Source organism: Schistosoma mansoni, chromosome 4, assembly GCF_000237925.1.
Source record: "Schistosoma mansoni strain Puerto Rico chromosome 4, complete genome".
Classification (NCBI taxonomy): Eukaryota; Metazoa; Platyhelminthes; class Trematoda; order Strigeidida; family Schistosomatidae; genus Schistosoma; species Schistosoma mansoni.
Window position 1 is genome coordinate 424,855 of NC_031498.1, and position 17,302 is coordinate 442,156.

At 36.4% G+C, this 17,302-nt stretch overlaps 1 protein-coding gene across 1 annotated transcript; it reads right to left on the reverse strand.

The window, feature by feature from the left end:
• Positions 1-5,346: 5,346 nt before the first annotated feature.
• Positions 5,347-17,302, reverse strand: Smp_141610 (SmCB2 peptidase (C01 family); the record flags this gene model as incomplete). The annotated part of the gene is made up of 4 exons (XM_018796469.1): positions 5,347-5,949; positions 13,035-13,380; positions 14,771-14,995; positions 17,159-17,302. 4 exons carry the CDS (start codon positions 17,300-17,302, stop codon positions 5,621-5,623), a joined length of 1,044 nt encoding a protein of 347 aa, XP_018651608.1. The 3' UTR covers positions 5,347-5,620.

Genomic DNA, 17,302 nt, shown 5'->3' on the forward strand with positions numbered 1-17,302 from the left:
TTCTAAATTATTATTATTGCACTAATGTTTATACTAATACCCGGTTTCACTCTGTATACTGTTACATAAATCTACACGTATTTATCAGAGTGCAGTAAAGGTTTATTATTATTGTTACTATTATTATTATTTTTTAAATTATTCGTTTATCTTGAAAGTCTATATCCATTACACTATTATGATCATGGTTGGACCCTTTCACTATGTGTTCATTTCTTTTCTCTCTCTCTCTCTCTCCTTTTTTTCCCTTCTAAATAAATATTATTCTTAAGATTACGAAATTTTGGATGAAGACAACAACTTGTGTTACTCTGAATTCAACTTATCAGACTCGTTTTATCTTCACTATGCATATACACCTCATACATATTGATTATCTTTTGCACTTAATTGAGACTTTCATAGCATCACCCCAAACTATGACTGCACACACAAACACTTATTCTAACGTCATATCTTACCGCAATAATAAGTTATTTACTTATTAATTTATTTTGTTTTATTTTATTTTTATTACTCACTTGGTGATACATACATAGTTGTTTATTCTTGTTCTGTGTTAAGCTATTTACGTATTCCGCGTCTCCTTTATTTCTATTTCCTTCGTTTCTTCCTTTCCTCGTTCAAAATCTATTCAAAGTTCTTGCCAATTACGCAGAACCTGATTTATTATTACTATTCTATTATTCATATTTTATTTTCCTTTACCTTCCTTTCTCAAACATGGCAAATGTAATGCTAACATTATTGAAAATTGTGTATTATTACATTTTTGAAGAAACCCGAAATGGTTTCTTCACAGCACTTATGTAACCATAAGATGTTTGTGAATAATAATAATAATAATAATCTGCATAATGCTATTGATTACAAATCTTTTTCACATCTTCGTCTGATTGATTCGGAAAAAGGATATGAACGCCAAGGACGGTAAGTTGGTCTGTCTATAAATACTTATAGGACGCCTTATAAAAGAAACCGACTTTGTTTATATATAAGTCAGAATAGATATTAATCCGACTTCTAGTTTTGGGAATAGTTTCTTTTAGGAATTATAGACGACTGCAATGACCAAATGAATAATGTATCACTTCGTACACTTTAAACCACCAATCAACTCGACACATACAATTTTTAATAGGAGTACTTTGAAAATATCTATTTACTTAGGCTAATGTATCATTCCATTACGAAGTATTGGTTTAGTGGTTAGAGTATTCGACTGTTGACACTGAGTCATACGTTTTAGTTCAGCTTTACTTTGTGGAGTCGAGTAGTAGAATCAGTCCACACATGAAAAGTGAAATTCAAAGCCCATTAAATAGACGTGTTTTTTGATGTACATATCATAAGTATCCAAAAATGCTTAGTACGTACACTTTCTACTCCAGGTATTTATCACGTGTTTTTGGGACAAGTTGGTATGAATATTGGGAATTTTTGGATGATTACATTGACTTAAGCTCTGAAGATGGTTTGCTAGCTTTAGAAGATTATCTGTCTAATTGTTCATCACTGAACATTGATCATCCATTTAAAGGAACTATCAGTAATGGAGATTGCTTAAACAGCAGTGATACTGAAGATAGTGTTGTGACAAATGTTTTGCAAGATGTCAGTCGGACCGACCATACGCTTTCTCCAACACTTTTACTTTTCGATGATAGTAACAATAACGATGTATTCGCTCCAACAACACCTATTATCCGTGGAAAATTGGTTCCTAAAAGTAATTCAACAATTAACAGAGAATTATTTGAGTCATCTAACTCTCAACATTAGCTATCTTATCGTCAAGATAAAGGTTGTATTCATGGATTAAATGATAGTTTGGAAAATAGCTCCGAGCAAACAAACTCAACTATTCATTCTCACGAGTAAGTTTATTCTTTGGACTTATGTGGTTTTCGCTAATATTAAATAAATGATAGATGAAAATAACGAATCGGTGGATGTTCGGTGGCATATTAATTTACAGAGGCTGAAAAATTCCGAAGTAAAAATCAGAAGGGTCGTAGTCAAAAGTGAATGTCTACTTCGTAGTATGTAACTGTTACAAATTGATAGCTTTTGTGATAAACGTGATAGGTCTTAGATTCGTGTTACTGGAAACACTTACCAACGAATATCAAGTAAGATAAAAATGTATCCTGAAGAGCGATAGCTTGGTGATTAGGACACCTAAATTTAAACTATTACGTTTCATATTCAGATTTCACTTTACCCAGTTTAATCTAAAAGCCCAGAAAAATTACAGTAATTATCTAGTACATAGTGATCGTTTACGAATAAATCATGTTATTAACTTACTGGTTAGTGTTTTGCTACCAACCATCCAGCGCGAAGATTGCTGGGCTTCATTCTTCGTAATTTCCTTCAAAACGAAACTAAAATCATTCTTCACCAAGTCTGTGCAAGACCTATCGTCAATTACTACTCGTTCTTGTTTCCCAACATACGCCTATTCGAAATATACTTAAGGTGGAAGGAATACAACGAGATTTCACTCGCAAAATACTCAAGAACGACCCACTCATTGACTATAGTTCCCGATGCCATATCTCAGGACTAGAACCCCTCTGGAAAAGAAGCCTTAAGTCTAATTTGATTCCCTATTTCAAACCCCCCAAAAACCTTACTTATCCCACATGTAATATAGTTCTCTCCCAAACCTCAACATGAATACAACCCTCCAGACAAAGTATCCACGGTAAAAGTTGAGAAATACAGATCAAAAACTCGGGACATTATAGGCTCTCTACATATATAGACTAAATAGCCTTATTTCCCTACTTTATGGTTGTATTAGATACTTTCCCCTCCCTAATTTTTTTAAATTGAAGTAGACAGGCAACTCACTGGACCCATCAATACTCGGTTGCTAAGAGATGCTCGCAGATACCCTGAAAAGTCAAAAGAAACCCACAATCAACTGCCTACTACCAGTGGTCTTGCATCTATGGGGCCTGTTATCTATCAACCGGTTAGGATAGAAAAAAATAACATCAGCACGAATTTAGCGATGTTCCTTCTTGTCTATTCTTTATCAGCTTTTTACTCTCCCGTACAATATGCTGCATTGCCATTATTATTATTTCACCACTTGTTACCTTATCTTTAACTAATATATTTCTACACCTACTTTAATAAACAACTATCTTACATTATACTTTTCTTAATGCCTATACTCTGACTGGCAACCCATACTTCACACTATAGTCAATTAAAGCACTGGATCGATGCCTTACCCACAGTTCAGAATTTGTAACTGTCTGATAAGCTTGTAAAATGATACTTATAGAAATAGTGTTTTCCAACAGGATGTGAAACACAGAGCATTGTGGGGGGTAAGATATATATCCAAAAAATAAGCTTAAATGCGCCTAACATCACAAAAGGAGGGAGGGTGGAGTGACTGACCAGTAAGCATTGATGGTGAGGGCGATGATTTCAATCCACCCGTGTTTGTGGGGCAGAACATTTTGTTTGTATCAGGCTCTTTATGGATGAGAACAAGTCAACCAATATGTGATATTGAGGTTGTTCTCCTACGCTCACCATTCAGACTCATGTTTCTAATTTTTATGCTGGATTAACTATTCTACTAAGACAACCTATAACATGCTAACTCGGACTTTTACATGAAAACTGTGTGGCACGCATCAGATGATGAAAAAAGAAAAAGAAATAGACTGTAAAGGATATGGTTGTTATTTTACTTAACACTCTACTCTCTATATGCACTCTCTGTTCTAATAAACAGTCTTCCCCATTCCAACCTTGACTTCCCTTCCATCATTCGAACCTACTCCACCTTGATAAATGTCACATATCGTTGTAGTTTTTGTTGAGTAATATGCCAAAGTGTAGCATTGGATATTTAATTGTTTGTAATTCCACAAGCAGCTTATCAAGGGCGATGTTGCCAAAATGCAGTGATAGTTGTATCCAGGTCGTTAAACGTATATGATTAACTGATGCGTGTTGGTTGTCTTTGACTTTGACAGGGATCGATGACCTATTCGATATTCAGTGACCCAACTTCCGGATGATTTGGCTAGGGCTCAGTGACATTTCACTGCCCCCTACAACACTATCAATTTTTACTTTTTATGTTTGTTTATGTAATCCACTTCATTGTCACCGTTGTCTCATAAACTGCCTTGATCAGTTTAGTAATTTCAGATCTGCATCTAGATTTTTATATATGTTCGGGTAAAGCCTCATGGGGATCTAATGGAAAATAATATTGTTCGTTTATATATTTTGTTTTAAATCAGAACATGGGAATTTTCAAATATTACATGTAAATCATGTTTTAAATTCGTAAAACTACTTTTATTGTAAATATGGATTATTGATAATGTAATTATTAAGCGCCATTCTGCTATTCATAAAGTTTTAAAATAAAGCTGTCTATATCGAAAACTATACTTTGCGCCATGTTCCTGAATGGAGGAGTGATTACCGAAAAGCTGTCAATAAGTTCATGTACCGCCTTTTTGCTTGGTTGTTATATATTTCTTCGGACTGCCTTAAACTAATTTTTGATTTCTCTTTCTATCAAAGGCATTTATACAAAAATGACTCATACCTTTCCTACGGACTCATTTTAATGGGGACTATCATGATTTCTTTTCACGAAAGCGGGAAACCAGAGACATATATTTCTCAATAAAAGCTTGAATTATAGAGTGGCAGAAGATTGTATGAAATAGATTATTAGATATCAGAGCCAAAAATGAGGTATAGAGTAGCCTTAACAGTGTACAATAAGTGTGGCACTTTAACCCCCCCCCTCTGGAATGAGTCAATAAGGTAAAATATGAAAATGTGTCATAACGGTAGCCAGAAATATTCTGAAATCACTTCTGTATCAAAAAATAATCACTGATGAAACCCTGAAATCATTTTTGACCGAGACAGAAAGAATACTAAATAATCAACTGCTCGTAAAAATCACGAACGACTATGGTGCCTTAGGGGCTCTCACTCTTATTAAATTGTCGATTCGAAAGGACTAGTGTTAGTAGAAGCACCTGTCAGTGAAACTTTGTTCTGTAATGAAATATGGAAAGAACCATTAACAATGGCATCTTAGAAAGGGTATTTATAAGAATATCGACCCACTCTTTAGGCTAAATCTAATTGTTTGAATGTATAGAAGAGCTTGCCTGAAGACAATTAAGTCCTCTTCAGCGACATCAAAGCATACAGAACTCTACAGCTTATTGCTGTGTCAAAACAGTAAATTACGAACCCCATGTATATCATATACGCAGGCTGAAATATTATGTTTATTTTATTAGATCTGTTATATAAAATGAAACGATTAAAAGTCTTCTTAGCATTTAGGGGTATATTTATAAATATGATTTGAAATATTCAGAAACGTTACTTAATATTCGAAATGGTTAATACATTTTTAAATAAAATACTGGAGAAATTGTACGGTTTTAATTATTATTCATGTTTTCTTCAGTGTCCAAGTAAATATTGTAATCATAATGATGATGATGATGATGATGATGATGATGATGATGATGATGATAATGAATTATAAAAGCCAATTCACTTGCAGACATGTAGATGTACAAATAAAAATATTTTACCGAAATGTCTAGTTTTTTATTTTTGGTATTCCAGCATTGACATCACTTTCAATCCCGCATTCATTTTTACCACGAACTATTTTAAAATAACCTTTATCACCCCAATCACTATTCCATGAATTCGCAATTAACCAGTAGGGTACATTATTCTCTTCACCCCAACCAAGTAAACGCACCGCATGTCCACCAAGTAGGGCACCACTAACGTGTTGATAAACACCTGATTTGTAATTTGGGAAATCGGCATACACTTCAAAATCTACTTCAACTGGTCCATTACGCATTAGCTCTAACATGATAGCTTCTGGATTTGAGTGAATCCGATAGACCTTTTCACCTGTAAACGAAATGGTAACCAATGTACAGAGAGAACTGTCGTAAATTTAAATCACTTATGAACATATATTCACAATATTATTTCGACTGATCTATTCCAAACCAAGGTTTGTTGAGATTAAAAGAAATGTCTACTTGTGTGAAGACCTTAAATCTCACGTATCACATGCAGCAGAAAACTATCGATTCATTTGGCAACCTACTTATTCACTTTACTTATAACTAAGCCATTATAAATGGTCTCCGACAATATGCATATTAGACGAATGGGGAACAAACTGCAATGTCAGTCAGTAAGTCGCAACATAGAACCTGGTAGGTATGTCCATCGGTCCAAGTCGCGTTGCCAACTAGCACAGAGAGATCAAATTATGTGGTGTTTGTATGAACTAATGATTCTATTGTACTCGATATGCGTCTGATTTGGAATTCCAAATACCATAGGTTCGTCTGGGCTGACCCAGTTCGACCTGACAAATTGCGTTATTTCGTGGAATCCGAGTTCGTATAACAATCAGAATACTGCTAACCATCACAAATTGTCAGGCAAAAGTATTAAAAGCCCTGGGTGATGATAGAAAACACCAGGCATCGAAGATAGAATTCGAGAAAATATAAATCAGTTAAATAAAAAGTTTATTACTAAATCAGAAGTTCAGTACTTGGAGGAAAACAAAAAATTGATGCACCTGAGCCATGTCAATCAGACCTTAGCAACCGGTTATGATAATCACTCAGACCACAACAACGAGTCTGTCAACAGCTAAATCGTCAGCAACTTCATGGGCTGATGCTATGTTTTCGCTTGGCCACCCTTAAATTTACACAAACCTATTACTACACTAGACAATATAGCCCGTGGACGTACTTGGTTATTAGATAGACGAATCACTTGTCCCGACTACTTCAATTGATAAAGATTTACTATCTGACGCTTATGTCCCAGAATCAATTGAAGAGTGAATATTTGGTCTATACATCCACGTCCAGGTCTGAAACCAACATGGCTTTCTCGGATTCGCTCTTTATGAGCTCTAGTTAGACGTCAAATAATTATTGACGCTAATATTTTAGACACTGTTAGTTAAACTGATTCCTCTGTGATCGTCCAAAGAGGGGTTTTGTTCTTTCTAATACATTGAGATCATCAGCGATCGGGACCAGTCAGATGAAATTACGTTCAGTACCCAGATTCTAGTTGAGATCTCATTCAATCTAACTGCTATAACTGGATCAAAACCTTCAAAAATTTCAAGGAGTTAGTGTATCGGGCTCTGCTGCTCTCCCTGCCTTTAGATTGCTTATAGCCTTTCCAACCTCACTAAGAGTCTGAAGGATTTACATCAATTCTCCATTGAGGTTGTGATGTGAATAGACATGACAAACAATCGAAGTTATTTTTGGGGACATTATTTCACTCAATTCAATGTTTGTGAAATACTAACATTTAGTTTTCTTCCTAGGTTATTCCATAAACCATAATTTTCACTTTGATGCATGGTTCCCTGCCATGCCCTTTTCTATTCCAAAGCTATTGTACCTCTGTTACTCTGTTTTTCTACCCGAATGCTTAGTCAGGACATTGAATTTTTTATTGTTTGTGTGTTTTGGTCGTGTTAGTCATTTATTTATTTATTCATAGACCTTTTTACACTAAATTGAATCAGGAATAAATCGAGTAGTGTTACAGTTGACTCGTCTTTCTCGCTTGTCAATCAATCAGTTGATAGAATAGTTTTTGTTTCTCTACCCAAGGCTGTCAGTTTCAATTTGGACTCAGGCATTTCCTAACTCAAGGTTGAACCAATTAATTAATGTCAAAGCCTTAACGTAGATCGAGATAAGTTCTCTCCTGTATATTATTGAGGAGACGGATCAAAGACGTAACAGGTTGCCAGGAAGTAGTTGGTAACTGAAACGTGGTTGAAAGTCATTCGAAGTGTTTTCGAAAGTGTTCAGCCCATCGATTCAATCTCGCGAATTGAGAGCGAATTATGGTCCCGTGTTTCTCCGAGACAGTCATACTAATAGCCGGAATTTCTGTACCCGTTTCCTTGATGAGTTTGAACAATTGTCTACTGTTATCTATTGCTGCTGCATTTTCCATCTCTTCTGCTTTCGCTACATATGAATGCTCATGAACATTGCGTAAACGTTTTATTGGCCTACGTTTAGGCTGCCTCCATTCAGTCATCGTATCTGAGCCAGATAGGATGAGTTTCTAAGCATCTATCGATTTAGTAGACACCTCTGGAATCCACTAGTTCATCCTAATCTCTTTGTTTAGGTTACTGGTAGATGTTACTGCTGTTTCTACAGCTTTTTGGATATCATGCGAAGATACCTCGGATTGAATATCACTCTCACGGTTGAGTAGCTGCTTCACTAGATGTTCCTGAAACATTTTTTTAACTTCTTTAGCATTAAGTTGAACTCCAAGAAGTTTTCTTGCTGTGACTTTTCTATTTCTGGTAAGACGCAGATAAATTCGTGCTGGAACTAGAGTGTGATGCGAGTCTAGACGTGTGCTCTAGAGTGAGTTACAGTGTTCTATTGAGCCCCCTCCAACGATGGCTGGCAGCACTATTGTCTATGCGAGTCCATCAAAGAGTCGATTGTAAAGGTCGCTACGTCAGACGATAATTTCCCTTACGTTCAGAGTTGGTGATTGTTAGAAACATACGGTTTACTGAGCGCTGTAGCAGTAAATCGTCGCAATTATCTGTTCACTGAGTCACGACACCGTAATATTCGTCTGAGTGCCTTTCAGTTTGGTACGGTCTTCCCACTTGAATATAAAACTCAAGTACAATTACATCAGAGCGTTTGGCTTCTAGAATGAGGTTTGATAACTCCCTATAAATAGCATTTCTAGCTCCATTGTAGCTGCAATTAATGGGAACGTAGGCGTAGACAACGAAAAATCATCGGTGTGTGCCTTATTATTTTCGAGTTTTACTGTCTCGTTTTAAATCCACCTGTAGCCCCTCCGGGGGCTACTGCCGGTCCCAAGCCCGGATAAAGGAGGAGGGTTGGGCATAGGGTTAGCGAACCCATCCCATAGAAAACTAAAAAAACGCTAACCAGAAAAAAATTATTTAAACCATTTAAACTTTGCCCTGGGAGTTGAAGGAAGATTTATGACACTTCATGATGAAAGCCGAGATCCATCGAAAGTCACTAGGTCGATGCCCCTTCTGACGATCAGAACAACCATTAATTTAAGTACATAGGACGTTTGTACTATGTGGGAGACCGAGAGAGTCATCCAATTTGCTGTACAATTGAAAAGATACAACCTGGAGGTGCTTGGGATCAATGGAACACATTGGACGCAGGTTGGACAACAACGACTAGATTCAGGAAAGCTCCTGTTATACTCCGGCCATGAAGAGGAAAGTTCCCCACGTACACAAGCAGTGGCACTGATGCTGTCCAAACAAGCACTTGTAGGATGGGAATCTCATGGGCCAAGGATCATCAAAGCCTCCTTCAAAACAAAGAGAGAGGGCATTACAATGAGCGTCATCTAATACTATGCGCCTACCAACTACCGCGATGAAGACGTTAAAGACCAATTCTACGATGAGCTGCAGTCGATAAGTGCTCAACAAACGACTTAGCTATTCTGATGGGAGACCTAAATGTCAAGATTGGAATCGACAACACCGGATATGAAGACATTATGGGACGACATGGACTGGGAGAAAGGAACCAAAATTGTGAGAGATTTGCTAACCTATATGCCTTCAATAAACTGGTCATAGGTGGCACCATATTCCCATATAAAAGCATACACAAACCACATGGATTTCACAGGATACACTACACAGAACAAAATCAACAAACAGTTCAGGAGGACGATGGGAGATGTGAGAACCAAGAGAGGAGCTGATATGGCCTCACATAATCACATAATCGCCAAGATGAAATCGAAACTCAAGAAGCACTGGACAACGGGGCGGACAACATCGCAAAAGTTTAATACAGCTTTTCTTCGGGATATTGACAGACTCAGAGAATTCAAGATAGCCCACAGCAATAGGTTCCACGATTTCATGATCTACTCAATGGAGAGCAACTGGAAAGGGATAAAAAAGGCAATCACTTCAACATGTTATGAGGTTTTGGGTCACAAGAAGCACCATCACAAGAAATGGATCACTGTTAATACACTGAATAATACTCAAGATAGGTGGAACGAGAAGGCAGAAGTCAATACCAGCTGAATAAGAGCAGAGAAAGTCAAGGTACAAACTGAATACACAGAAGTAAACAAGTAAGTAAAGAGGAGCATCAGAACCGACAAATAAATATGTGGAAGATATAGCGATGACGGCGGAAAAGGCCATAAGAGAAGGAAACATGAGACAATTGTATGATACAACAAAGAAACTCGATGGAAATTACCATAAACAAGAACGACCAGTGGAGAGCAAGGAAGGTAAAGTAATCAACAACACTGAGGAACAACGGAACAGGTGGGTAAAACACTTCAAAGAACTCTTGAATCGACCAGCTACGCTGAATCCACCAAACATTGAAGCAGCACCCATGGACCTCCCAATCGATGTTGGCCCACCAACAATTGAAGAAATCAGCATGGCCATCAAACAAATCAAGAGCGGCAAAGCAACAGGACCAGGGAACACACCAGCAGAGGCACTGAAAGCAGACGCAGCAGTAACTACAAAGATAATCCACATTCTGTTCAGTAAGATTTGGAATGAAGAACAAGTACCAACAGACTGGAAATAAGGAAACCTGATCAAAATACCAAAGAAAGGCGATCTCAGCAAGCGTGAGAACTACAGGGGCGTCACTCTTCTTTCAATACCAAAAAAAGTCTTCAACAAAGTGTTGTTAGACAGAATGAGAGACTCCATAGACGCCCAACTTCGAGACTGACAGGACGGATTCCGTAAGGATCGATAGTGTACTGACCAAATCGCAGCTCTACGGATCATTATGGAACAATCAATTGGATGAAATTCATCACTCTACATCAACTTCATTGACTACGAGAAGGCATTTGATAGTGTGGACAGGACGACACTATGGAGGCTTCTTCGACACTACGGGGTGCCTGAGAAGATAGTTAATATCATACGGAATTCCTATGATGGATTAAACTGCCTAATCGTCCATGGAGGACAACTCACCGATTCATTTGAGGTATAGACCGGTGTGAGGCAAGGTTGCTTACTCTCACCCTTTCTCTTTCTCCTGGTGATCGGTTGGTGATCCGGGGGGAAGCATGTGATACAATAAGACAGCTAGGTTGCAGCTGAAGGATCTAGACTTCGCAGATGATCTGGCTCTTCTATCACACATGCAAAAACAAATGCAGGAGAAGACAACCAGTGTAGCAGCAGCCTCAGCAGCAGTAGATCTCAGTATAAACAAGAGGAAAAGCAAGATTCTCCGATACAACACAGCATGCACCAATCGAATCACACTTGACGGAGAAGCTTTGGAGGATGTAAAACCTTTACATTTCTGGGCAGCATCATTGATGAATACGGTGGATCTGATGCAGATGTGAAGGTGCGGATCGGCAAAGCAAGAGCAGCATATTTACAACTGAAGAACATCTGAGACTCAAAACAACTATCTGTCAACCAACATCAAGATCAGAATTTTCAATACAAATGTCAAGACAGTTCTACTGTATGGGGTGGAAACTTGGAGAACTACGAAAGCCATTATCCAGAAGATACAGGTGTTTATTAACAGTTGTCTACGCAAAATACTTCGGATCCATTGGCCAGACACTATCAGCAACAACCTGCTGTGGGAGAGAACAAACCAGATTTCAGTGGAGGAGGAAATCAGGAAGAAGCGCTGTAAGTGGATAGGACACACATTGAGGAAAGCACCCAGCTGAGTCACAAGGCAAGTCCTCACATAGAATCCTCAATGCCAAAGGAGAAGAGCAAGACCAAAGAATACATTACGCCGAGAAATGGAGACAGACATGAGAAGAATGAACAAAAGTTGGATAGAACTGGAAAGGAAGGCCCAGGACAGAGTGGGTTGGAGAATGCTGGTCGGCGGCCTATGCTGCGTTGGGGGTAACAGGCATAAGTAAGTAACTGCCTCGTTTAGTCGAACAGCGCGCATGAGACTTCCCATTGGGATTTGGTCTATCTGAGCCTGTTTTGCTTCAGAACTTTATACTATACCTACACCAGCGAGGCCGTAGGAAGTAGAGGTGGGTCTCCAGACAATCGACAGGTTAATCGTGCAAGTTCTTTCCGCTGATAAGGTGAGATCGAATGAGTGACTTTACTCGGGTCCTGTATGCCCGTTTCGGGGACGCACCACACATCGATTGCTTCAGATTCTAGAATCCTAGCTGAAGAACCTTGTCCTTTATGGTACAAAGTTCGAAAATTAGAAGCTCCAACATGTAGTTTAGACTGTGGTTACAGGAGACCACGGATAACATTTTGTGATAAAGATATATGAGAAGGGTTAGTTGTGGGGATGGTAAATTTGTTAAAAGTTGAGGGAAGCATTTTGTCGTCAACATTAAGATCGTGGATGCTTGTAGAGTTATGAAGGCAATTGTCACATCCCGGTTGCCATCACCATAGAAGGACATTTTTATTGAGTGACTTGAAAAAGAAGTTCACTTAGTAGTGGTTTTAGCAATCTACAGACATAACTATTTTTTAAACATATCCAATTATATCAGAATGAAACTCCAGGAATAATGAATCACTTTCAGCTCCATATGTCTTTGGTGTTTAAAGTATATTTTATTACAGCTGAGATAATTCACAGACTGCAGAAATCCATAATTAATTAATTCTAAAAAATGCCCAGAGCTAACAATATAAAAAATTATACTGACTGAGGTTAGTTATATCAAAATATCTATGCACACATTTCATAATAGCATAGCCATGTGTGAGTTGACTCTAGAAGAGAGTTCTATCTTTAAGTTTATTAACAAGATAACTAATGACCCATTAGTGAACAAGTACATATTAGTGATTATTATAATATATAACGTTTCAAAACCATAAATGCAGCATGCATATGTATATTGTGAATCAGTGTTTAAATCGTTCAACTTACCGTACCATTTATCTTTCTCATATGGTATATTATATCCTGGTTGGCAATTTGTTTTACATGAAGGTGTTTCAACATCACCATCACATGAAGGTAATGGACCGATCACATGGTGTTCACACGGTGGAAATTCATAAGGTTGACAACCGTTTGTTGTATTATATAAATCACCTGTCACTATACCTTGATTTTTCCAATATAACCATGCTGAATGTGGGAAGCCACCATTACAACCCATTCCACATGATGAACAACAAGATACTAAATTTTCTGCACTTAAAAATGGTTTATGCTTCCCTTTTGATTTTATACAAATACGATCAGACATAGCTTCAACTGCGCCAAATGCCTGTGGAATTATTGTAATACAGGAAAGATAATACTTTAATGATTTGAAAATTGGGTTGACTGTATATAGTGTGTATGTGAAATGATTAAAAGAAATGAATTTATTTTGTTAAGTTGAAATTTAAAGGTGACAACTTCGTAGGAACAAGCAACAAAATTAATAAGAACATATCCTACTCCCGAATTGATTGTCCTGTACTAAACAAAATATTCTTTACCGTAATTAGAGATCGGCAAGTGCCCCTTATATGATATCCCAAACAACATGTATAAATTTATACATATCGACCATTGCAATTGCTCTGATCGAGCATAAGGAAGGGCGTACATTTGATTCCAAGAATATATTCCAAAATTCTTAAGATCAAAAATACCAAAGGCTTTTAGTAATGTCATTTCAAGACATCTCTTTGACCCAGAGTGTTATTTGATACTCTAGTCTTCTAAAATTTGTTAAGGCCATAGAAATTAAACACACCATAAACTGGATTAACATTTTCTAAAAGAATCACGAGTAAATCTTTTTGCATCATGACAATATTAAGCTAATTTCATGATGTGCTTTTAAGACATTTTCTCATATACTGATTACATTATTTTCAATCCTTTTCAATTGATAACTCTACTTTTAAGTGACTGATCTTAACTCATGTTATTCTTACTTAAATGTGTTCAGCTACTTCGTAAAATTTTCAAGTTATTTTTTAGCTCTATGAACTTTAGTTGTTATTCTGATGCTATGAAATAGTTCTAACCATATTTTATTTCAGCAGGGATGCGCACTGCCACTGAGGAGTCCCATAATAGGACGAAACGGCCGTCCAGTGCTTCCAGGTTTTCGATGGTGGTCTAGCTTCAATTGACTGATGATTTCAACTATGAGAACATATTTTATTTGTTTGCAATTCTTCTCCAATCTTAATAATTCTATTGAGATCTTTGCTTCACTATGATGATAACAATTCACTTCTAACCAACTTTGCCTAGAGAATAAAATGAATTCATACAATTATACTCAATTATCTAACTGAACTTGCGGTGTGAGTACGTAATGTAGACTTTATTTGCCAAAAAATAATTTTCTGTCATTAATCACATTTTTCCTAGATTCATTTAGTTTGTACAATCATTCTTATTAACCACAAATCGTTATTTTAGGTCCACTAAAACATTATGAGGATAATCAGTTGTATTTGTAGGAAATACTACATACATTATTTCCTTTGGAAGTCGAAAATTAATTATACTATCTAACATGACAATGATTGTTTCTCCATCGAAACAATTTTAGTCAAAGGAGTACTACACTAGAAAATAAATAAGTGACATATGATAATATAAATGTTGTAAACTATTAAGAGGTATTTAACATTTTAACACTTACTACTTACCCAACAAGAACCACACGATGACTGATCACGTATTTCAGAGATAGAAGGACAATGTGGCCATTCTACCCTCGCATCAAAGCTCTTGGGTAATTCATCTGATATATATCCAGTACATAAAGTTTCTAGTTGTTCACCATTTGGATCTGGAAGTGCACCTAACATCCTACGAATATCAGAAACTGTCCTAAATCTTGTAGTAGGGGCGGCTTTCCAAGTCGTATTGGCCTTAATATTTTATGACAGAAATAAATAAGGAACATGTTCAAATATATTATTGTATTTAATTTAAGATGGTCATTATTGAATCCAAAACTAATTCTCAATCTCTTCAAAACAAATATTCTGTTTAAAGGGTTTTCTAACTTTCTTGTATACAAATGCCAAACATAAATTAACTTTGTTCGTGTGTGCGGGTGTGTGATCGATCCTCTGGAATAAGATGACACGTGATGAAGTGGTAATTGCTAAGGGAAACCAAATTATTGACATGGAGGCTCTCTCAAGCGACTGTAGAATACAGGTTTTGTGGGTCACTAATAAACCAATGAAATTAAGACATGACCATTTGGTTTAATTTTTGCCTACTATATCTAAAACCGTAAAGGTGATCTTTATTATCAGTCACTACCAACGCAACGAAAACTTTTAATTGGCTTTCCACATTCCAGGTTCTCAGGATGTATAACAAAAAATTATTAGCATTAGTGGCTTACATAAATGATCTTTTTTTCTTAATTTATTCAACAGCAACATTTCCAATTCAGTGGTTGGAATAGTCTTATGATTATATAAGCAACAAAGTGTCATTGAAAAGGAAATAAGTGATAGCTACATATTACTGTTAGGAACAAAAGGAACATAAAGTTTAGATGACCACCTTTTGTTGAATTCGTTTGTCTGTTTCTAGGGGAACTTAATTAATTAATTGTTATACATTTTTCTACACAACTGTCATTGACTCAATGATCGTTGCTGTACTGTTTACTGTTTATAAACTACAAGTTAGATAACCCTAAATCTAGTATTGAGCCTTGTACAGCAGTTATGAATCTAACGATATTTATTGTCCGTAATGTGTTATGTTATATTTTATATAAATAATCAGGTGGGTTTTTTAATCTCAGTAACAACAGATCATTATGACCACTGATCTAACTTGAGAGCGTTTTAATTGGAATCTTGAGAATGCCGGTCGATATTTACCTTGGTTATCGATAGTATGACGAATTTATGAATAGAATATGTAAATTTGTTAGTGATGTAGATAGAAGCACAATAATTACAATGACCAACTGATCTATTTAACAAAACAAAGTTTACTCTTAATTCAATAGTAAGTTAAAATGATTGTCTGGAAACAACTTCACACCCCGATAAGATATTATCAACAGAATTTAGGGATAGATAATTTACAGATGGAAAAAGAATACAACTAAAATAATTGGTCTGAATATAACTGTAATTTTCTGTGATTTATTGGTTCAAATAGTTTGGGGCTAACTAATCGCTACTAAATAAGATAATATTGACAATCATACATACAGGTGTCACACTTATTATAGCCTTTCTGGGATTTCCTAACTGACTGGGCATTGATCAAAAAGTGAATATTTTGTATGAACACATCATGTACACACCTAAAAGTAGATTTATTCGATCTCCCCTTTAATTATTTACAGATGGGATATAAAATACTACTAAGCAGATGAATTTTAAATGTGAAATATGAAAACCATTTGTACTGGTTGTTTGAACCTTCCCGTTGACGTTGAGGACTGCAATTGGTCAGTGTCTTATTGGCGTATGTGCATGCTGTGAGGATTGCCTCAATATTGCCTTAAGTCACAATCATTGTAATCAAAGATGGATAGTGGCTAGTAGTAAAATACCAAAGGGTGGGTTTCGTGTCATTTGACACTCGTCAGCTGGATATACCTCTATCCCAGAGTAGATGTTCACAGCATTCACATATACCAATAACAGGCTGATTAGTTGTAGTCTCCAACGTTAATTAGAAAATTCAAATAACTAATGCAAATGAATTAAGCTTAACCCGATCACACAAGCTAGTACCTCTCTGGACTCAGTAAATAGATGAACAGTGCAATGACGTTTGAATCTAGTGGCACTGAGTTCGAATGTTCGGGTAAACATCAACTCTTGGATGCAGTCACATCCAGCTGTAGATCCTGAAGTTTAATAATCTATGCCTATAACTTCAGTTATTTATTGCATTAATGAAAGGGTATTGTCAGTAAGGAGTGTTGCACTTTCGACATATTTGAATTCTATTTGTCAAAGATTCTCAGTACTTCACGAGTTCCACTTGAAGTTATTGATTATTAAACACATGACAATAATAATTAATATAATTTATGCTTTAATTACCTCATAATTGATAAAGTTGATTAGTTCCATTGAGAGAGGTTGGTACATACGTTTATGTCGTCTAGCATCAATTTCATTTAAAGTCCCATAACTCAGTAAAATGATTATGTAAAGTTGTAATAAGTAACAACTGTACTGATTCAT